Here is a 24,715-nt window from a genome sequence, read left to right on the forward strand (position 1 = left end):
CATTCCTTCTGGGGCACCTGGCATTGGCCATTGTTGGAAGACAGGATACTGGGCTAGACGGACCATTGGTCTGACCCAGTATGGCCATTCTTATGGCATGAGAAAGGTGATAGTAATAGTTATGGCAATATAGTAAAGAGTCCAAGCCACCGATAGTGGGCCTGACCCGCATGCTGTTGAGTACCCTGGGCTCCCATTCAGTCCTCAGTTCTCAAATGGTGTTTAACAACTAAAAGAATTAGGCTGAGTGTATTGTGCCTCCAATATCACCTTTATTTACCCCCACTTTCATGCAATGAACTCATCCCATACTTGTGCCGAGATGAGTGAAGAACTTGAAATAATACTTCCTTACTTAAAGTAACTATGGCAGAAGGAGACACTTCACCCTGGACACCACTGAGCTGTCCTTAAACAACTCAATACCAGTCTCCCATACAGACCAAGGTTCAGTTTGGCAGAATGAGATACTACATAAAACTGGGTTCTTCTGTCAGCTTCACATTCACCCACCTGACAGTGCATGTAGAGGGAGGGAGAGAATCAGCAATGCTATTTAATGCTCATGGTGATGGCACAATACCAATACCTAGGTAGATTTAACAGTCTTCATTCCAGAAGACAGAAAGGAAGCTACTTAATTTAATAACAGCAGCCTTGTAATCACTGAAGAGAATATGGTTTGGGTCCTGGCTAACTGATAGATCACTTTTCTCCTAGTCGATACCCTGCCAGTTGCCAATCACCTCCATGGTCTAACGAGGGGGTTAGTAACAGGCCACACTCAGGATTTATCTGCATGAGATTACACCACTATAAACTAAGGTGTGAATTTAAGCCAACAGTTATACTAGTATAATCTTGTCTGCACAGTAATGTCTAGTTTTTACACAGCTTTTTATCAGTAGATCTTTAAGTGCTTTACAAAAGGGAGGCATCATTATACCCATTTTACAGATGGGGAAACTGAGGCACAGAGGGGTGAAGTGACTTGCCGGGGTCCCCCAGCACACCAGTGGCAAAGCCAGTAAGAGTGCTTTTTTTGATTTAGTCTGAGTCACCTGGAAAGGTTTAAGCAGAAAACTAACCCCAAAAGCCACGTTTGTAGGAGAAGAGCGTCCACATGTGACTTTTCCAAATAGACAATGCCTCCTTGACCCAGGTCCTTGGCTATTGTCTCATTTGGGGGGTGGCACCTGTGCCACTCTAAAAGCACATGAGTATTGCAGTTTAAGCAGTAAGTATGAAGCTAAGCCAATGTTGGGACCGTACCTCAAGACCTAGCACAGAGGCGCGTGTCCTCCTGACTGATCCAGAATGACACAGAAAAGGGGAAGTCAAATAGAAGCCTCTGCTGGAAAAAGAAAAAAAAAATGTAAGAGCCATTAAAAGCCAACCCTTTCAGGTCAACTTCATAGGAGATGAATCATTGAACAAATGTGTCCATCTTTATCTTGTTGGCAATGGTACATATAGGCTCAAACTTTCAAAATAATATGTGGGAGGTAAGCTAGGTTTGGATGGCTGACTTCTTATCTCCAAAATACTGCTCTTTAATTTTATAGAATGAGCTTCTTTGTTTTTAAGCTATATGATCTCTAAACAGTGCAGAGTTTGCTTCATTTCGTGCCTCCCACAGCATTCCTGGATTTCATGGTAGCTCCACAGCAAAGTCACTGCAGAAACACAATTGATTTTATTTCGCCACAAAGACAACTTGTTTAATAGAAAAACGTGATGCTTTTCTCATCTACCATATCCCACAAAGATGGACAGTCAGTTAAAGAGACACCACAAGCACTCAGTGAATCTAAGGGAAGATCCCTCACATGGAGCTGAACTGTTTCCTAAGCCCTCCATTACAGCCCACACTTTCCCCTTTAAAGTCAAACACCAACATGAAAAATAAATACATAGTGAAAAAAGCAGCCACTGAATAGCTAATGGCCAGATATGCTGGTGGCTGGAAGATATAAAAGCAGCTATGTCTGTTCAGTATTTTGGCACGGATTTATGACAAGTGTACTTGTGTTTCCATTAGCTGAGGCTTTCCCAGATGACCCCTCGGTTTCAAAAGGCAGACTCAACATTAAACTCCCATCAGATTTTAGTACTGCTGAGCTCATTCTGAACACTTGTAGCCATGTTTTACATCAGTCTAGGCCAACACATTCCATTAATGCTCCTCTTGACTCCTGGAAACATCTGCTTTGTTTACACTAATAGCAATATAGAGGCCACTTAACAGTTACCTCTGCTCCCCTATCTGCGTCTAAGACAGAAACCACCTTGAGCCGCACACATCAGTCACGTCAGCCCGTCCACACATGTGCCAGCCCCTGTCCCTCAAAATCCTCAGCACTAGGACCTAAGGGTTCATTGTCTGGCAGAAAAAAAAAAAAAAAAAAAAAAAAAAATAGAAATAAGCAAGAGATTCATCTAAACAACCAAAAATAGAAGGCAAGCGTTAAATATGTTACAGAAAGGAAATGGAAGAGGCTAAAGTTTAAAGAGGTAGGTTAATGTTTTATGTAGTTAGGCAAAGGTTAGCTAGAAAATAGGAAAGGCTAAACAAGGCACACTAGGTTAGGGTTAATATAAAAGAGAGAGAGCGCTAGGTATGGGGGCTCATACCAAACGGAGGAATTCGGCATGGGTCATTAGTTTTATTATAACGAAATTAAAAACGTGGTCTTGTTTCCATCACTCTGGTCTCACTACTTTGCTGGTACATAGCTTCCCTTCCTCCTTTCATACTTTTTGTCTTTCTAGAGAATGCTCGTCAGGCCAGGCGTGATTTTCTTCCATGAGCTTATGCAGTGGCTAGCACAATGCGGCCCTGATCCTGACTGGGGCCTTTGGTGATACACTAGCTACCTAAAAACCCTTGTAAGCAGAGAGTCTGCTTCTTGTATGGTGCATGCTTCAGTCCGCTGCTCAATATGAAGATCTGTCTTGATTTGGACCTTTGCTTTTTACAGTTTAACCTACTCAGTGTTGAATCCCAAAGACACCTACTCCAACTTGATGGTCCATAGGAAGCTATGGACAAGCAACATTCAGACAGTGAAGGGTTTAACTGTGCTCCATCTTACTCTCACCTTTCCAGTCCTTTCAGCCTGCTGAACAGTTCACAGCTTAGGTAATTTCCTCAAAATAAAAGGCTAAAAATTGTCCCTCAAAACGTGTTTTCACCTAATCCTCTTTCCACCAAAGAGCTTCAAGATGAAAAATTAGTAGAGAGAGAAAGCTGGCACTTGTTTAAATTATACAGCCCCTTTCCAGTTTCTGAATCCATACAACAATGCAGCTATGGCTGGCAATTTTAATCTCAGGAACAATTAAATAAAATTAATTTCAAGGAAAGAGGCCTTAAGCAGTCAAAACTCCATTAATCCTGATGCCTTTAATTAAAAATGCACATGTAACATTTTTGATGTACAGGGAGCATTTTCTTGAGCACAGACACTTGACTTCAGTTGCAAATCAGTACATTTTTAGAATATGAAGTTGTAAACTGTTAGACTAACTCCACATTTACAAATACATTCCCCCCCAAGGAAGCCGTGTGGCAGCTCCCGACCCCAGCTCATCTCTGCTCCGCCTCCTCCCCGAGCACGCCAACCCTGCTCTAATTCTCCTCCCCTACCAGGCTTGCGGTGCCAAACAGCTGATTGGCGCTGCAAGCCTGGGAGGTGAGAGAAGTGGAACAGCGATGGCGTGCTCGGGGAGGGGGCGTAGCAAAGGTGAGCTGGGGTGGGGAGCCCTGCGGCAGCTCCCCCCACACCCTGAGGTGCCTCGCAGCAGCTCCCCACCCCAGCTCACCTCTGCTCCGCCTCCTCCTCAAGCATGCCACCCCCGCTCTAATTCTCCTCCCCTCCCAGGCTTGCGGCGCCAAACAGCTGATTGGCGCCGCAAGCCTGGGAGGCGGAAGAAGTGGAGCAGTGACCGTGCACTTGGGGAGGAACGCTGTTTAAAAAAAAAAAAAAAATTGGGGGGCACCCCCAAATCTTGGTGCCCTAGGCAACCACCTAGTTTGCCTAAATGCTAGCACCGGCCCTGGTTGTTGCGCACATGCAGCAACTTTGCTCCACAAAGTCTAATATGAAGGAGGCTAATCTCCCTCCAGTGCAACTCCACTGATGGCAGAATTAACACAGAGCATGTACCAGCATTCACATGACTGTTGTCTAGACTTGCTCTGAACAGGGTTAGATCACATAGTGGCCAGACAGGCCTGTGCGCGGTCTTACTAGACCTTCCACCAGTTGAGGATTGCCTTAAAAAAAAAAAAAAAAGTAGTCGAATCGAGACAGCCACAAGGGGTCAGGATGAAGCCACGCGTTCACATGGCTTCTTCTGACTCTCACATTCCAGTGTGCTTTAACCGGCCAGCTCTTGCCCTCATCCCCCTGCTCTATTAATATATTAAAATTACAACATGCTTTGTCCACACTAGGATTTTAACGCATTATCAATAGCCTTCTTCCTAGCGTAGACGTGGTCACAACATAGGGATAGCACTGTTCCTACTTGCATCCAGAGTGCTTTCTCCACCAGGAGGGGGATGAGGGGGTGTCTCTGTGTGTTTTCCCAAGTGAGATAACTTGAGGTTCACCCTGATCAGCTAGACAGAGGAAGATCTACCCTGTGACTTTTCTCTGCTAGGATTTTTAAACTTAGGGCTAGTCGACACTCACAATGCTAAAGAGCAGCCGCAGCAGCGCTTTAACGTGCCGTGTGTGGTCATGGGGTGCGGCTCCCAGCACTGGGGCACTGTTTATACTGATGCTTTACAGCGCTGCAACTTGCTGAGCTGGGGGTATGTTTTTTCACACCCCTGAGCCAGAAAGTTGCAGCGCTGTTAATTGCCAGTGTAGACGAGCCCTTAACTATCCTGTAAAGCCCACACCCTTCTCCCAAGTGAAGACACAAGCCTTACAGTGAAGTGGAAGGAGCTTCAGAATAACTCTACTGGGATACTTAAGGGAAGAGACCCAGAATGTCATGCTAGCAGTTCACCTTCGAAGCTTTTTGGGAAAGGGACTTTTTTTATTTAGCCTTTTATTACTAAATATTTGCAATTTTCTATATTTGCATATTTTTTCTAACCACCCAGGTATTTTAACCATTCCAGATGGCCTCTCTTCAAAAGAGAGTCAAATGACCTTGCTGCTGTGAAGTGATTGCTTTCTGTTAACTGTCACTTATCGTAACAGTCAATACATTTTGCAATGAGTGACATTTCCCTGTTCACACTTGCATCTCATTCAAGAAACAAGCACACACAACAGCGGAACTGTTCACAGTAAGGGCCCAGAGGGATGCCACACTCCTGAGGGAATGATTTGCCAATTGAGTGAAAAGGAGCAGCTACATTAAAAAGAGTAGGGGAGACAGACTGCCTTATGCTCACAATAGCCCAGCATTCACAGGTTAACAATGTTTTCACCCTACAACCCAAAACTATATTCTACATTTACTGTGAAATTAGCTGCACAGAAAAATTACTCCTCTCCTTCACTGACGTCAAGCGGAGAATTGCACATGGGTAGCTGCTTTCTGCTATAGCATGCCCTGATGCAAGCAATGGCAGTTGGAGTGCATGAAGTGTGGCAAGCTCTGAACACAGAGCTAACCCAGCCATCTATGCCTCCCCTCCTTTCACGGACAATCCGAGAAGGGGCTTCATTCTGCAATATGAAGGTTCAAAGAGCACAAGTTTTAGGATGCTCTTAGTATTATTAGAAAGAACAGCACGCTATTCAACTTCTCAGTCTCACTAGAGACAAAGCCCAAGGGATTAATATGCTGTTAGCCATTTATATGTAAAAGGTAAAGAACCCCAACCTGCACACCCACAAACATACACTCCCCTGCAACAAATAATCTCACACAAGTGGGTCTGTTGGGCAGTTCTGGTAGCAATACTTTACCATGAGACTGCTTCCGGACCCAGTTTCTACCTTGCTCTTCGCTCCTCTGTTACAAAGTAGTCATGTCAGCATTCTGATGGATTGCTACAGCCCCATTAATAATGCATCAGCAGTAACAGGGTGAATGCATAAGAATGCAGAGCCTTGAAGGTTAAAAGCAATAACAGAGAGAAAGTTTACTGGGATGCAGAGATTTTAAGCTGTGAACTTCAAAACAATGCCTTTCAGATAGGCCTGAATGCGAGTCACCCAACATACACCCCACCCCAACCCTCGGTGATTTTTACAAAACTGAAAAGCACAATTTCACTTTCAACATGGCGACTACTGTTACTGCCTGTCGGGGTCAGTACTGTGTATTTTGCATTTGGCAGTTATAGCATATGAAATGGAGGGCAGTTGTAGCTATGCAGTCGGCACACTACTAGTACATTAGCTTCCACACCACAGAAAGATTTCTACAGAGACGGGCTATATCTGGCTTCTGTTTCACGCCCACATTCATCATCTCTTAATGGTGCACCCTAAAGCAGTGTCGCATGGGTAAACCACATGGTATGAATGATGTGCACTCCGCACCCACAACAGAAGCAGAGGAGTTCAGAGATTTGGGGGTGTGCTCCTGCATTTCAAATCTCTGAAAGGTGAGAGATCTTATGTTCCAGACCCTGCAGGGCCTGGAACAGAAGGCCTCCTCCTCCTCTTCCTCCTCACAGCAAGGATTGCAAGAGCATTGTTTCTCCCTGCACAAGGCACAGCAATACAACTCTTACGAAAAGAGTTGCCTGTGGTACAATGTAGATCAGATTCACCTGGAAAACCCATTTTTTTCCCTGAGAAGTACAGCCTATGAATCAAAACCAAAGCTACAGGCTAGTTATTGATTCTTCAGCTGTTTGTCTCCACATTTGCTTCCAGGTGAGACAATGATCACATTTTATTGTTACCTTTCTAATATAGGATTGTTCGTTTGAGTGATAAAACAGCTCTGGCTGCCCACTTCAACCCAAAAACGTGGAGAGTTTAACAGAATTCCTGACTGTTGGACCATTAGTAAGTTTTTCCTCTTGTATTCCAGCAATCAATGGCAATTTGGCTGTGCTTTTTTGTTGTTGTTGTTGTTTTTTTTTTTGGGGGGGGGGGGGGAGATGAAAGATCAGCCCTGTTTTAGAGAGGGTCACAAGTGCCTCATTCTCTCTACTTACTTACTTGTTTTTATAGGCCATTTAGCTCTCACATTGTCCCTTGCCAGTCACACTGCTTCTCTTTTGATGCTGTATGAAATAAAAACAAAATCCAACCTCTCATAAGGAGATCAGGTAAGTCACTAACCCCCCTTCTTTGCCATACACACACACAAAAATGCAAATGCTGTTTATAATAGTACCTACGAAACAGTCAAAATGCAGGTGAATGTGTTTGGCTTTTTTTAAACCTTTCTTTAACAATCTTCTCCCTTTTCATGAGAAAAGTAATAATTTTCAAAATTCTTCTGGCATTAAAAGTTCAAATGACTATCCATATGGGATTCTCAACCAACAAGATCATTAAGATTAGCTCCTGAGCATTCAGAAAGGACAGTGACGGGATGAGTAGGGGGAAAGAAGATGGGGGTCATCAGCATAGATTCTAGGTTAGCTTCACTTTTTTTTTTTTTTTTAAAGCTGCAGAGACCTTAAGTGTCACTTCCTCTATGGAGAGGAAGTGAGATTAACTGTAGGTTCTCTGATATGAACAGTTTCCCCTCCACTACAATGATACAAAAGGACAAGTGCTTTAAAAATAAATAAATAAATAAATAAAAAGTGAAGCAAGCCAGCCCCAAGCATGCTGTGACCAAATTAGGAAACAAACTCCACGGTCAGCCTCAGAGACAGGCAGATACAGTGGCCTTGAATTAGCCCAGGAAGCCTGATGACTGTCTCACATGCAGAAACCTGTTTACACTAGTACAGAATGGGGAAGCTAAACACATCTTTGTGCTGCATATACAAGGACATGCCATCCTGATGCACTTCTCTGAAGTGCAAATCTTTTTTCACCACCCCACACCCCCAAATGTTCAGAATTACCATTGCAAGAGCATGACTAGCTAGTGCAAGTCCAGGTGTGTGCTGAAAGTCGTTCTGTCATCCCATAGGTTTTACAGCTCTCTAATGGACAAAATTGAGGAAACAGAGCAGTGATGGTTGTGATAGGGATCTCAGTGTGAGAGAGGGAAAGAGGAGATTTAGTGTCTTGAATAAGTTCAGAATAATGTTTTAAAATTGGCCTGGGAATACTTATAGTCTTTTCCACCTCAGGACCAAGCTTAAGAACACTCCCATCAGCAGAGCCCCAGAGAAGTGTGCTGGGGCAGGTCTGGGGTTTATTCACTCACTGGCCCATCTCTAATCTTTACTCATTGGTTTAAGAGAGTGACTCATGGCCTTTCCTTTTCAGAAGTCAGCTGATTTTAATGTCTGAAGTGGGGAGTGGTTCTCAGGTCTCTGAGCAAAGATTAGCCTGTTCGCCTCACTGTCTGCTCCGAGGACAAATGCAAACTGTAAATAGGGAATATGCAACATTGAGGGGGAAATGTAATAAATTCAATGACTAAATAACTTTTGTTCTTACAGAGGTTCAGAGTTGCCTCCATGACCCTTCTAAAACATTGCAGTGATCACATTAAATTACCCTCTCCCTTTTGTTCCTTATCATTGAACAGAAGAAACCAAGCATGGCACCACTCCCCCTTTATCTTTGCGGGGGGGGGGGGGGGTCTCAAGGAAGGTGTGCTGAATTTAAGACAAGTCTCAGGCTGCAGAAGATCCCCAGACTTGCCTCTGGGCAATCCTTCCCCCACCCGGTGAGTCAAAACAGTCTCACACCCCACCTCTGTGTCAGTGGCAGTAGTTACAGTCCGGTTAAAAGATGTATGGAATGCACTTTCCATAGGTTGCCATACAGAGGCAAGCAACCAGCTTTTCCAGTCCGGCATCACCTGGCCAGAACACACTTGCAACATTAAATAGTGATCCTGAAATCCACCGGCTGATCAATAACTAGTGTTCAGAGCAATTTTGCCCTGAGACACCAACAAGAATCTGAGTAATTGTCAAGATAGCCAACTATCTTCACCACCACCACATGATTCTGGGCTGAGTCTAGCTACAATTTAAGTGGAAGGAATGGATTGCCTCAACTCTATTACTAGCAAACTAAGTTTCCATCCCACATGAAGTCAGATCCATCTTATTGCCTCTGCTCAGTAGAGGCCCAAAGGACTGAGCTATAAAGGGAAGACAGCACTACCTCTTATGGACCTGAAAAGATGCATCCTCTGGGTCAGTGGCAGAAGAGTGTTACAATCATCTTTTCACTGAATGGATATTGCTTTATATGGTAGAAACAGAGTACAGGAATAAATTGTGTTGCACTAAATTGCATTGACTTACATGGGCTATTTTTATAGAGCCTGGTTTGAAAGTTCCTGTTTTAGGAGGCTTTGGGTTAGATACACAACAGAGACACATTATTTCACTCATCTCTCTCTCTCTCATCAGGTCAGTTTTTAAAACTATGTTTTACTTTCCCCGCACATCTCGAGCGTACACCTTTCCTTTACGTATGTGTAAAGGGCCTTGATCTTGCAAGGTGCTGAGCAAAGTCGACTCTCAGCAATTTCCCTGGGAGTTGGACATTAAGCACCTTGGAGGATAGGTCCCGTGGTTTGGTGCACAGATTTTATTCATATGTGGGATCTATTCCTTTAAATAGACTTTGCTATTCCACCAGTGCTTTCTTCCCACCCTGTTATCTACCTTGCTTTGGCACTTCATCACAGAGTCTAAAGGGACATTATCTGCAGAGAGTACACTCACCCCCAGCCTCCCTCTGGCCTTGGTCCCTCCCTACTCCCCCTCCCCCAGTCCCTTTGAGGAGCAGATACTGAAATTCCAAAGCTTCTGCTGTAATATTGCTGCTGCTGCTGTCGATAGCATCTCCCCTGGTCCTGCTTTCTGACTGCAGTGCAGAGAGCACCAAGGCTACAGACAAGTTTCATTGCCCTTTTATGGTAGAAAAATGAATCGCCTGCCCAGCAACAGAGTGCCTTAGAGCGGAGCGTAGACGACAGACGGAAACTTGCCATTTGTTGTGGTTTTGGCAGCAATATAATGGAGCCTGTTCCCATCTACACCATTCAGCTAGAAGGGTGCACAAAAGGCATTCATCGGAAGGGGGGAAAAGCAAAGCCCTGGAGTACAGAGACATACATCCACTGAACCCCAGGGAACTGCAACTGAGGGTGGGCAGGGTCATTAGCAAAGAGAATAGACAGCCTCAAAATGGTTCTACTGGACAAGGCACAAGTGAGCAGCGTGTTGCCCCATGAGAGTCCGCACATGCATGCGCGAGCACACCTAAGTTCATACCAAACCCCAGCAGTATGGACAGGAGCAAGATCTGCTGCAACACATTTCCATTCCTTCCCCACCCCAGCAAATTCTATTCAAATAGGATGAGGGAATTTAAAAAAAATGAAACTGGGAGCGGAGGTCACCACCACCAGGCAGGAAGAGGGGGATTCACTGTAAGCGAAACACCCATCTCCAGCCTTGCCCCCAAACCCCCAAAAGCAGAGAGGCAAAATAAAAGCGGCAACTAAATCTGAATAAATAAATACTCTCAGTGAAATACACAGAGCCCAGGCATATGAACTGATGAATAGGGAGTGACACAAGAGCATGGGACCTTCGAAATGTTTGCACTGCTGTCAGGAAGCTGAATGAGACACAGCAGACTCAGCAGCTGGGAAAAATGTTGCAAAACAAGGAGAATTAAGCAATTCTCCATATCCACATCCAACTCGGGGGCATTTTGGACAAGCCTAATTTCTTTAACTGGAAGAATTTCTTTCCACATTCTTCGTGCAGATAGTGACAGAGTCCCTGATGCACTTTAAGTCGTAGGGCCATATAGGCATTTAAAGCTTAACTGCCCAAACCTATGAAAAGCAGATGAAGAATATTGTTGGGTGGCATGTATTTGTTTCTAAAATTACATGCTTGGGCGGGGGAGGGAGGGGAGGAGAGTCTACCATGGAATGTGATGTCACCTTGTGTTTACCCTCGCTGGTCGGTCCTTTGTTTACACAAACATTTTCCTCCAATATAGAAATCTTCTTTTGTAGGGTACAACCAAGACATATGTAGCTTGGGTGGCATAACTGCTCTGTAGCAAATAGAGCTGTTTCCTACAGTAGTCCTCTGCACGGACCCCAATTTGAGGAGCAAACCCCACGGATTGCCTTTGTAACTTTAAAGCTGGCTGATCATGTAATGCCCTCTGTACAATGTGGTTCACGCCTGTTAACACAGACCAGAGATGCGTTGTTTGCACCCCGCTAGAAAGGGCCATGTTCAAATAGAGCTCGCTAGCAAAAGCTCTGTACCAGCTTAGTCAGGATTTCAGTTCAATAGGAAAGGAAGGTTAAAAGCAACTGGGTGAGCTTGTTCATAGTCACCACCTTCAACTCAATCCTGGAAGGCAGCTCCAGCAGCAGCTTTAAAAAAAAAAACAACACAACAACATCCAATAGTTGCCTGGCTGTAGCCAAGGGAACGATACTGACGATCTAAAGGCAAAGCGGCAGGAGGGTTTTCCATGAATGTAGGTATCTCAGAATCACTTTTTTTTTTCAGCAGGATAGCAGTGAGTACTAAGCGGGCATATTCATTTCCTAATCACAGCCTCATTTAAAGGAGACATTACTCCTGGAAGCTATCTAGTCAGAGGGCCATTCAGCTCAGAGGCAGGGAGAGTTTCTGCACTCTAGGAGGCACCACCCTCTAAAAAGAGGAAGGCAGCCCAGCTTGTCAGGGGAGAGAATGGCTCCTCAGTGACATATGGGAGTGAAGAAAGCGAATCTAGGAAATGCAAGAAGCTACCATGCAGCGGAAGGTTCCAGTGTAGCTTGAAATTATTCTGCTTGGTGTTCTGAGCTCCCCAGCACCCAGAGGGACAGTGCTGCTTCGTGCATGTGTTATTACCATGGCAACATCTTTCACCTTGTCATCTTTTTAGCTGTCTGGAAGTCCTGCAGTGCTTTGTGCTGCGACTGCCAAGAGGGGTGACAATCTCCCCCGCCCACAACACAAAGGGTCTGTGATACCTGCAAGCACACCATGTAACACACCAGACTGCACTGCCTGCACACACAGGAGTTTATGCAAGCTGATCATGGGGGCCACACTGGGGGAGAAGAGGTTCTCTTTTCAGAGAGGAAGAGAATTTCCCTTGTGGATGAGCGCCTGCCCTTTTAGTTTTTGAAGTCATGAGAGAAATGCTGCTTGGTAATTTCATCAAAGGGCTTGGCAGCTTCAGTTTGGAAAACTGCAAAGACCTCAGCATGTCAAAACGCATGGGAAAGTAACATGCGTCATTAGAGGGCTGGAAGGTTCAAATGCCACGGCTGCACAGAAGTCTACTTTGATGTGAGGCAGCATAGAGGCGCTGTAATGCATCACCAGCACTGGCTAGTCCCACTCATATTTGGCAAGTCAGAGTGCTGCTGCAAACCCGACACCACTGTGTGCAGCCTCTTCCTACACACATCACGTACGTGGCTCACTACAGATCGAATGCCTTGAAACTCACAGTGGTTTAGCTTCAGCCAGCAGAGAATTGCATGATGTGTGTTAGCAGCTCCACAAAGCTAACTGCCTATAACCCAGGGGTCGGCAACTTTTCAGAAGTGGTGTGCCGAGTCGTCATTTATTCACTCTCATTTAAGGTTTCGCGTGCTGTAAAACTCATTTTATCCTTTTTAGAAGGTCTCTTTCTCTAAGTCTATAACTAAACTATTGTTGTATGTAAAGTAAATAAGGTTTTTAAAATGTTTATGAAGCTTAATTTAAAATTAAATTAAAATGCAGAGCCCCCCGGACCGGTGGCCAGGTTCTGGGCAGTGTGAGTGCCACTGAGAATCAGCTCAAGTGCCACCTTCGGCACCCGTGCCATAGGTTGCCTACCCCTGCTATAACTCAATACAAAACACTGACTAGCTCAATGCTTAATATACAAGAGGACATTCATGTAACACACGCAGACCACATTGCACGGGTACAAGAATCCTTTCTTTACTTGCAGAGTTACTTGAGCTAGGTTTCTCCTCAGTGAATTAAGCTTTATTATACTCCCTCCAACCAGCAGGTGACATTAAGACGCAAGGTCTGGGCAGCTCACTAAGAGAGAAACTTCACTTATCACAGCTGGAGATGCAATGGCACTGACAGATGGGGTGGACTCATTACCAGAGATACTAGAAATCCATTTGCCACAGAAAAATGCAGTATTTGTGGTATTTTTACGGAGAATCTATAGTTATTTTTTCACAGAACGTAAAAACTATTTACTAAATGTTACCAAAAGTGCCAGTGTCACTTATTCAACGCACACAACCTCCCCCTCTTGTGGCTGATTTTTGAATGTGCTTTAAATATACATAGCTAAACATACTCCAATAACCTGCTTCTGGCATATAGCGGTTACTCAACAGCGTATAGGGGGGTCGTGTTTTAATGCATCTCAAATTTCACTTCAGCCTCCAGATATGAGTAATTAAAGTTATGTAAAGATGGCAAACACTTTAAAAATCACCCCTAAAGACCGTGTCACTGAGTTTAGCAAGGACAAATTTCATATTGGTAAGTAATGTGCTATTCTGTACTATATGCAGGAACGTTCAAAGGCAGACAATTCTACAACACGTGGAAAGCACGACACAAACGGAATGAAAACGAGGCTGAAACAGCAGAGGCATTGGCAACAGTAAAGAGACAACGCACTGTAACTGGATCATTCTATTAATTTTATTTTATTATAATGGTTGATGGCATTGGTAGGCTTCAGACATGCTTAAAAAGATATCCGTAAAACATTATGTTTAACTGATACCTATATATTGTAACCCGGGAAACTAAAGTTCAACTTTTCATTTTAATCATGGAAAAACACTGATTTTTATGTTTTTTTTTTTTTTTAAATCACAATTTTGTTATCACAGAAAGCTAGGATCCCTGCTCATTACACGCTCTTCATATACAGTAGTTACTGTAGGCAACTGGCAAGGCCTCCCTCTTACTGGCAATTCTGTCCATTGCTGATGTTAAGATTGGTTACGTCTCAGCCGCTTCGAGGACTGATCACGTGCGAGAGATGCACAAGCAATAGCCCAGCAGAGTGTCTGGCATGATGCCTGCATGCTGCAGGCTGGATGAAGCACACAGCCAAGGGCTAACACTTTCAACTCTTCAAGGGGTGCAGATATACTTTTGACCCAAACTTGAACCAACCACCACTCTACAAGATTTTAGGGGAAGTTTTGGGAGAAGCCAAACATCAGTGTGAACCCTGGAATTGAGACCAGAGAGGCTGAGAGAGAGTATGAACACGCTATGGGACCACCATCTGGTTCGCCACTCCCTGCCCCCTCACAAGGATCCTGTGTCCCCTCTGCTGAAACCTCAAGGCTCTCATTTCACCCCTACCACTTCACTTTATACTCCCCTTCACTTTACGTTTTGCATTGCAGCTGAAGTCCTTCCAGCCAAGGAGGGATTCCAGAGCCAGCTGTCGTAACTTGCTGGAGGCACCACTGTTGAGTCTCTGCAACCCTTCCGATATCGAGCATCCACTGCTCTCCTGCATCACCCCACATTCCCATACTAACCCTTTATGCGCTTCACTAAAAAAAGCTTCCTGCAAATGGGGATGTTAACTGGTAAAATCCCCGTCATGGAAAGACACAAGATAGATGGAACTTGGGGAAACCGTTGCAACCACAGCTACAAAGCACGGGCAAGTCCTCCCATTTCAAGAAACACATTGATTCTTCCTATTAAGCCCAAAATTGTTTCTTTTTAAGTAATCTTCTAAAAATCCTGATCATCCCCATAGACCTCTGGCTAATGCACCAATTCAAGCTGTTGATATTGTGGAAATCCAGTCCCTGTTTTAAGTACTGGCAAGTTAGCCTGAAATATTGTGGTATCAGAAGAGCCAGCCAAACAAAAGGCTAGTGCATTTGAAGCACTGATCAACATGAAAACACTACCATACCTTCATGCCATAACTTTATATTCTGAAACAAATACCTGTAATTTTAGAATACTGTAATATTCTTCAAATATTTAAACTCCTAATTTGCTGTAACCTGTGGGATTGACCTGTATGGTTCACTTAAAAAAAAAAAAAAAAAAGAAAGAAAGAAAAAAAAAAGGAGGAGGGTTCTATTCTTTTATCAAGCAGTTTTAAAAATTGGTTGATTGTGCACAAGTCACTGGTGCCATCTAGTGGTTCTCAGCCTTCCTTAACCTACATGTCTGGATGCTGTAGTTATCACTTGGGCTGGCAGTACCGGCTGACATTAGTTCAATGGGTCGGTATGCCAGAATCCAAAAAACAACTGCTGATCCTTCATCAGGCTAGTCTTGCTCTCAGCTTCACAATGCTGACAATAATGTAGTTATCTATTCTTAGCAATACAAGTTACTCCAAAAAAATAAAATGAGACTTCCAGTACAAGATGATTACTTCTCATCATAGGCAAATGGCCACACAAAATTTAGAACTAAGAACTCTCAGTGGCTACAGTAGCTACAAGCATGAGCGCGATTCATTTAAGACAGGAGCTTCTGTGATACAGACCATTCCATAAGAGTCCCTGAAATTGTGGCTTAAGTTGAGCGAGACTCATTAGGTATTAGAGCTTGGATAAAGACACCATTTAGGTCTGAATTCATTGGCACCAGTGAGTTAGAAGGCACTCTGAGAAAAAATTTAGAAGTCCTACCATCAAGATTCTACATGCATTTAGCACTCAGTCTCTAGAAGAAACTAAATCCTATTTCTCTACAGAGCAGATGCAGCACAAGCTGTGGCAGTTCAAGGTTTCCCTATTCTGCTCTGCCAGTGCACCTCTCTCGATCTGGTGAGACTACCTCCATGGCTGAAAGGGTGGCTCACTCTCCATTCAGTGGCTAAGCCCTCTGCGGAGATGGCAACAAGGGTGCTGATTAGTGGGTTTTGTGATGAGTACGTAAATTCCCAGTCCTTTGAGTGTACAGATTTCATGTAAACCCTGCAGATGATGACTTTCTGGCACTACTTACGAAGTCTGGACCCAGAGTGGTGACATGCAGCAACAATAGAAAGTGTCATTCTATTATGGAATTTGATTTTGGTTTCCCCAGTTCTCTTAAAGTTTCATTACAGTGAGAATGGTCATAAAAGCCAAATGACATTTTAAAAAGACCCTATTACAAGTCCAGTTTAAACTTGTGCTTAAGTATCTTGAGAGACATTACTGTGCACCCATCTCCTAAGCGGAGCACACAGAACTGGATTTAACCAGGTCTGTATTAACAGTACCCTGAAATGCAGTTCTGCGTTTAGTCACGTGCCTTAACAGAAGACCAACAAGTCACCTTGGCAAGAATTCTATCCCTCCACCACACCCATGTCACATGCACATTTCATACCGCTAGCAAAACAGAGCAGCCCTCAAGCGCTATACCTCAGAACTCTGAAAGAGACGACCAGGTAAATATCAGCCTTTTACCTTCCTGCAGCGAGGATTGGGACAGCTGAACCGCTTCACATCATTGTCCAGGAGTGCCGGGAAGTTACAGAAAGGACACCTACAGTGCAAAAAAAGACAACATTAACATCCTGTATTCAGTAACTCTGTTGTAACAAATCCACACGCCCATTAACAAGGTGGCCAGCTAAGGCCTGTCTATCAAAGAAACGATTCAATGACCTCAGCACTGCCTCTTCTCTTCCTACAGTTCTCTGATTGCAACCCCTCTTTGTGTCCTAAAGATCATGTGCTTATTGCTGCTTCTAGACTAATTTCACACAAAGGATTAGTGCAGAGCTGACAAACCACAAAGGATGCAACGCTCTATTGATCTGGATCTGTTTCTACCTACCAAAGAAAGCAAGCTTCTATGAATACAAATATTCAGGGGTAAAAAAGTCAGATGCCTCAATTACAGACAGCCCTTAAAAAAAAAAATCCAGCTGCCTTGTATTACCAAGCCAGCTAATGTTTTGGGCTATAGAACCAGAATCTACTGCAACACTAGCTGTCGAATGACCACTTGTTTATCTCACAGTATTAACCCACTTTGACACGCTGGGAACTTACCTGACTAGCTCATCCGCACAGGCAGCGGCCACCTCTTCCTCAGCTTTCCGCTCATAGTATTTACACAGGATGTTCTCTGGGAGTACCTTCTCCAGCTCACTGGTCGGGAATGAACATGTGCAGCTCCCTTCCATGCAGCTGAGCTCTGACTACATTGGTGAGGGAAGAGAAGAAGAGACAATGAAAGTTCATAAACGTAAGGCACCACTCAATTCTACTGAATCAAGATTGATTCAACAGAACCGAGTGGCCTAAAACAAAGAAAATGTTGGTATTGAAACTGACATTTCCCGATGTGACCACAGCAGATGTCTACATGTGTGCAGAGGTGGAAGAGGAACAAGTGCCATATACCATGTAAACACTCAGCTATCAAACACGGTCAATCGTTTTGTGCAGCAGCCATTTTCCCACAGAAGGTAGATCATTAATGGCAGAATTCATCCTTTTCAAATATTTCAAAATATTTCTACCTTATGAACAGAACAGTGACATTGTTTTATGAGATAAAGCCTGCTAAGTGCATATTTTTGTTGTCACAACCCCGTGTGGACTTATTTTAAAGTCACAGATGTTCAACTAGGCATTAGTATTGCTATACCACTACACTTCAGTTCCTCCACTTCAAGCTGCACCACGAGACATGGTACATACACCTCTACCTCGATACAATGCGACCCGATAGAACACGAATTCGGATATAACGCGGTAAAGCAGCACTCCGGGGGGGGGGGGGGGGGGGGGGGCACGCAATCCGGTGGATCAAACCAAGTTCAATATAACATGGTTTCACCTATAACATGGTAAGATTTTTTGGCTCCTGAGGACAACGTTATATCGAGGTAGAGGTGTACTAATATCAATGAATGTGTAGATATCTAAAAGCTAAAACAAAAAAATGGAATTGGAACACTACACAGGAGAATCCCCTGAGACTTCACTCCCTGCACTCCTCAGAGCAGCGGTTTTCAAACTTTTTGAGCTGAGCCCCCCTTTGAATTATAATTTTTGGTTGTGCCCCCTCCAACCCAGACAAAAGAGGTGAGTCGGGGTGGAGGCGGTGCTCCCTACCCGAGTGCCGAAACCCAAGCCCCACCGCAGGGGCGGAAGTCTGAGCCACTTGGCATCACAACTCCCCCCCCCCCCCCCCCCCCCCCGACACCCGCCCCAGTCCCTCCATGCCCCCTTAGGAGGGCTCACCCCCCCAGCTTGAAAACTTCCGCCTCAGAGTTCAAATCTTGAGCCCCAGCCACCAACCTACCCCATTGTGCAAAAACAGGTTACGGCTCTGGTTTGGAAGCAAAGACATAGGAAGAAAGCGAAAATATTGTCTCTCTTTTACTCACCCCATTGAGCCTGGCTATTGACAGGGGCAACTGCACACTGTTGGGAAAAATGTTGCTACGAGAACCTTAATTCCGCTTGCTTAACTATGTAACCTTAACCAGACATTAAGTTTCTGTGCATTTAGCACTGTTAAGGAGATATTCAATTCAGTGACAAAGATCCCAGTAGGCAATTGTTAGCTATCTGCAGGAGGGCAAGACAAATTTGGTTTTTTGCTACTAAAGTCTGAGTGTGTTCCACACGATGGAACACTTCACAAGAAGTGCAGTTATACCAAGTTCACAAATTCCTCCAGCATAACCACATACTTCACATTATTGATTACATGAGCTTACACATGATGCCTCCGTCCACCTTTCATTCTCTTGTTGGGACACTTACCTTCCCAGAGCCAAAGACTGCCTCCTGAGCATATTTGATTAGGCACTCCTTGCAGAACAAGTGACCATCTGCACACTGCGTCAGTTCCTCAAACGCGAATTCCCCATAGCAACAACGACACTCGATCATCTGACCATCCTGCAACCCATTAAAAAGATTAATTCCCCCACCATCCAACCCAAGTAACTACAGCGATAGGCTATTGGAAATATATAAATGAGACAGCCATAAAATTAGCATATGCAGTTGAGAGAACTTCACCACCCAGTCTGAGACTCCCAATAAGCTGAAAGTGCCATGAGCATTTCTAACAAGTAAGAGTAGCTACAGTTTGTAACAAATAGTTGCTTTGTTTAGAGTTTAAATTCCCCAAGAAAGTTAAAAACCGGAGGCATTAACCACTCTCTAAACAGACTGCGATATAGGACAAGCTATCACTGTAGCCAATTACCAAACCCATGCATGATTTGGTGTATTTGCTAGGCTAAGTGTTAAGAATTAGGAGATTTGAACTACAGAAGTATCACTAAGGGGAGGAAGGGGACAGAATGCACCATTCACATTTGGAGACTAGGATTCAAGTTTAGTGGCCTACAACTACCCCAAAGGATATTTATCCATATCACAGGTCAGGAATATGGTGCCTTGGCAGCACTGTTGTAGAGGCAGGGAAGCTTGGACAGTTCCTGTCTGTGATACGACAGCACTAAGCATGTTCCCTTCCTTGTAAAGGCCTATATGCACTCCAAAGCTTAAAGGTAATAGCCATTGAAAGGAAAAAGGTAATCTATGGCAGCTGACTAGAACTCCAACTATCATCTCTCTTAATTGAAATGGAAAGGCTTAGTTTTCAGATTTCTAACAAGCCTCCACCGCGAATGGAAAAGAAGCCGCTCCAAGAACAGCACATCTGTTTTAAATTGCCATAATGTGCGTAGGAATGGCAACCCTGATACTAACCTTTTGCAGTGCTGGCACTGGCCAATCAAGTTATAAGCAGCAACCAAAGGAGTTACTACAGATCATTACGTGCATCAATACTGCCTTCCTGGACTCAGCTGTTGATAACCTTTTCTAAAAGCTCGCCCGCAGGCCCCCCCACTCTATCTATCTATCTATCTATCGGGGTTCTACCAGCTCAGCAAAAGCAATCCTACAGCAAATGAATGGAGTATGTGAGGAGCCAGACCAAGTCAGCTTAGAAATAAGGGAGTAAATGCAAATACTTATTACAAAAATCAGGTGATAGAGCTACTGACCTTCTGATACTGCTCCTCGTTCATCTGCAGGGCAAGAAGGAAGTCTGCATGCTGAAAGAGACATGTGCATTTGTAATTATAGAACTAATAAGTCTCCATTGCAGTCTCTAAACACTTTTATGTAATCTTAAGATTTAAGAATCAGAAGTATGTTACACATGACGGGCTGCCCACAAACTGCTCAACCTACCATTCCAATTGCAGATACCCATCAAGCTATTTAAGACTCTGCTCTTCAACCCACCGCTGCTATGAACCAAATTCCAGACAGGCAGCAAATTCAGACTCTTGCAGACCCAATGTGCAGAGCAGATACCAGAGTCAAGGGCTTTTACAGAGATGATTCTGAGAGCATCTGCCTGGTTTTTAAAGGAACACCATCAATTTATAAAGTTTTTAAAGCAATTCTTTCCCCAGCAAGTCAGTGTTAAGGTATAAACTCAGACCTTTCCTAGAATCTGAGCTGCAGAGGCAGTTTGTAGTAATGGGTGCCAGGGTTCTGCTTTGGCAGACTTGAGTTTAGGTTCTGCTTTTCGTTTCAATGTAGGTAGACAGAGGAGTTCTGCATAGTATGTCTAGCCTCCAGAAGGTGAAGTGGGTAGACAGATTGCCTTGTAGGCACAACAGGGATCATGCTAGTTATAGTGTTGTATTAAACGCCAAAAGAAATCTTACCATTAGTACTGTGATAAAAGAAGGGATGTTACTGCCAAACAGAGGAGGAGGTTTAAAGCTTACTGGGGCAGAGAATGAGCAGTCCTATAACTCAAGGAACAAAATCAAACCACACCTCTTCCCTGGATTAAGGAGGGTCCAGAATGGCATTTTAACTCCAGCTCAGCATCCCAAATCAAGTGAAAATGTGAGCTGCGGGGAGATTTCTCCAGGCAGAAATGGTAGGTAGCTGCCTACGCGTGTAGTAAGCTCTGAATAAGTTGCTAGCTTGGCTATTCCCAAGGTGCCAAACCACAGCTCATTTCTAAAAGTCATGAATGGGAACTGGGAGGAGGGAGAATTGATATTCAACGTTTTGTTCTGGTATTTGTATTTCTGCAGGAGACAGACAGACAGACCAACCGACGATGAGGGCAGTTCATGATAGTCTCACCTCGGCCATCTCTTTAATTTTCTGTTCATAGAACTCCTGTTCCAGTTGCACGGGTGGGAGAAGCGAGAGTCTATCATAGGACCTGTAGTGCCGTCTCTTGTTCTCCAAGAAGAACATCCGCTTCTCAATTTTCACGTCACCTAAAGCAGGATGAGAAGGGACTGGGCAGTGAGAACAAAGCTCAGGGTGTTTCCTCATCTATACCTGTGACATGACAGACCACTACTCATTATACAACTTCAGGAGCTCAGAAGCAAATACTGTATCAAAAAGACATGGTATTTATTCATGAAGAATACCACATCTTCACATCCATACTAGACAGTGGAAGAAAAAGTAGAGGTTTCAGAGTCAGAGCACCTAACAGTGGTTCCTTCTGTGGTGGGTAAGCTCTGCTCGCAAGATGCGCACAAACTACCATAAACACCATCTGCCACTTACCTTGCTCAAATTTGAAATCAATGTAGGAAAACTGGTTCATTTCTTTCCTCCGTTTTCGCTTCCCACTGTTTTCGGGAGACAGCTCCTGCCATTTTTTGAGGGCATCGGAAAAGGCCTTAAAAACAAAAAACAAACAAAAAAACACACACACCACAACAAGAAAAGAGGGACGTTAACACAATCACTCCAGATAAGTCTGCACTACTCTTTGCAAGAAAACAAGAACTGTGTGTGTGTCCATGAAAGCACTACAAATTCACAGGGCCTTCAAGCCTGACTTGAAGACAGGGAAGCAAAAGCCTCAGAAATAAGTCTGCTTCTCTATCCTTCACTCATCCTACCACCTTAGAGATGTGGGGAGATCACATCAAGTTGGAAACCGAGTGCTTTATTGTTCGCACAGTGGAATAATATACAACAACCCCTAAAGTGCTATCTATAATGCTGCAATGCCAGTACCCAGAAAGCAGTGGGTACAGTCTAATACATTCTGAAGGATGTTTTTGCAGGTAATCTGTGAAGGTTTAGGGCCAGATCATGCAAAACTTTTCTACTAAGCATTAAGCTAGACTGAGGTGTTTAGTCATATTTCAATGTTGTGGTATTAGATGGGGGAAAAGGATTAACAGTTTCAGGGGGAAAAAAAAAAAAATGGTCACTAGCCAGCAACAACTCAGACTAAACTAAACTAAACATATCGCCCCTTGAACTCACTTTCTTTGAGCTGCTCTGCAGTTCTGCTACACGGATAGTCTTCTAAAAAGAAAACTACCGTGCAAGCTAAATCTAAGGGGGCCAGAATGGCTCAGTAGACTCAACCAATTCTTCGTAACTCAGGTGATTAGAAAAAGAATGAGTGAGGAGAGAGGGATCTCGCATATCAGCTGTAAATTACATAAGGGTTTGATCACATCTGCTTCTTACTCATCTAATTTAGGAGGTGACACTCCGTTATGTTTAAGTTGTGTTCGTATAAAACTGACATATTTGTTTTAAGATTTGGCTAGAATAGGCGTTGCTGGCAATTACACCTCCTTTTGGCCATGAGGCCTGGAATGTTCCTTGGGATAGGCTATGTTGTAATCACCACTAACTAGCCAGCACGCCCCATAACTCTGTATTCTGGGAGAAGCATAACAACATCAGCAGCAAGACGGGATGCTTCAGAAAGGTCACAAAATAAGCTATTTCCTACCAGCCAGTGATCTGAAGATCAGTTGCACTCCAAGTAAAAAGAAGAACAGGAGTACTTGTGGCACCTTAGAGACTAACAAATTTATTAGAGCATAAGCTTTCGTGGACTACAGCCCACTTCTTCGGATGCATATAGAATGGAACATATAATGAGGAGATATATATACACACATACAGAGAGCATAAACAGGTGGGAGTTGTCTTACTAACTCTGAGAGGCCAATTAATTAAGAGAAAAAAAAAAAAAAAAACTTTTGAAGTGATAATCAGCCATGCTGAACACAACGCCATCTACAGCCTCAGAAACAACCCTGACATCATAATCAAAAAGGCTGACAAAGGAGGTGCTGTCGTCATCATGAATAAATTGGAATATGACCAGGAGGCTGCTAGACAGCTCTCTAACACCACATTCTACAGGCCATTATCCTCTGATCCCACTGAAGATTACCTAAAGAAACTACACCATCTGCTAAAAAAACTCCCTGACAAAGCACAGGAACAAATCCGTACAGACACATGCCTAGAACCCCGACCAGGGGTATTCTATTTGCTACCCAAGATCCATAAACCTGGATATCCTGGACGCCCCATCATCTCAGGCATTGGCACCCTAACATCAGGCTTGTCTGGTTATGTAGACTCTGTCCTAAGACCCTACGCTACCAGCACTCCCAGCTATCTTCGAGACACCACTGACTTCCTGAGGAAACTACAATCCATCGGTGATCTTCCAGAAAACACCATCCTGGCCACTATGGACGTAGAAGCCCTCTACACCAATATTCCACACAAAGATGGACTACAAGCTATCAGGAACAGTATCCCTGATAATGTCACAGCTAACCTGGTGGCTGAACTTTGTGATTTTGTCCTCACCCACAACTATTTCACATTTGGGGACAATATATACCTTCAAGTCAGCGGCACTGCTATGGGTACCCGCATGGCCCCACAATATGCCAACATTTTTATGGCTGACTTAGAACAACGCTTCCTTAGCTCTCGTCCCCTAACGCCCCTACTCTACTTGCGCTACATTGATGACATCTTCATCATCTGGACCCATGGAAAAGAAGCCCTTGAGGAATTTCACCATGATTTCAATAATTTCCATCCCACCATCAACCTCAGCCTAGATCAATCCACACAAGCGGTCCATTTCCTGGACACTACTGTGCTAATAAGCGATGGTCACATCAATACCACCCTATACCGGAAACCTACTGACCGCTACACTTACCTACATGCCTCCAGCTTCCATCCAGGACACACCACACGATCCATTGTCTACAGCCAAGCTCTAAGATATAACCGCATTTGCTCCAATCCCTCCGATAGAGACAAGCACCTACAAGATCTCTATCAAGCATTCTTAAAACTACAATACCCACCTGCTGAAGTGAAAAAACAGATTGACAGAGCCAGACGAGTACCCAGAAGTCACCTCTTACAAGACAGGCCCAACAAAGAAAATAACAGAACACCACTAGCTGTCACCTTCAGCCCCCAACTAAAGCCTCTCCAGCGCATCATCAGAGATCTACAACCTATCCTGAAAGATGATCCTTTACTCTCACAGATCTTGGGAGACAGACCTGTCCTCGCTTACAGACAACCCCCCAACCTAAAGCAAATACTCACCAGCAACCACACATCACTGAACAAAACCACTAACCCAGGAACCTATCCTTGTAACAAACCCCGATGCCAACTCTGTCCACATATCTATTCAAGTGACATCATCATAGGACCTAATCACATCAGCCATACCATCAGGGGCTCGTTCACCTGCACATCTACCAATGTGATCTATGCCATCATGTGCCAGCAATGCCCCTCTGCCATGTACATT

General features: G+C 44.1%; 1 protein-coding gene across 2 annotated transcripts in view; it reads right to left on the bottom strand.

Annotated features, from left to right (window-relative positions):
• The window catches only part of RNF216 (ring finger protein 216), a 126,022-nt gene that overhangs the window by 61,468 nt on the left and 39,839 nt on the right, over nt 1-24,715 (bottom strand). For both annotated transcript variants that reach the window (XM_054041502.1, XM_054041503.1), the window contains exons 8-13: nt 21,667-21,781; nt 21,226-21,365; nt 20,118-20,168; nt 18,859-18,996; nt 17,131-17,279; nt 16,540-16,618 (exon numbers count right to left, since the gene is read on the bottom strand). In XM_054041502.1, coding sequence (XP_053897477.1) covers nt 16,540-16,618; nt 17,131-17,279; nt 18,859-18,996; nt 20,118-20,168; nt 21,226-21,365; nt 21,667-21,781 — 672 coding nt within the window. The remainder of the gene's footprint in view (nt 1-16,539; nt 16,619-17,130; nt 17,280-18,858; nt 18,997-20,117; nt 20,169-21,225; nt 21,366-21,666; nt 21,782-24,715) is intronic.

The sequence above is a fragment of the Malaclemys terrapin genome, chromosome 10 (assembly GCF_027887155.1).
Source record: "Malaclemys terrapin pileata isolate rMalTer1 chromosome 10, rMalTer1.hap1, whole genome shotgun sequence".
Classification (NCBI taxonomy): Eukaryota; Metazoa; Chordata; order Testudines; family Emydidae; genus Malaclemys; species Malaclemys terrapin.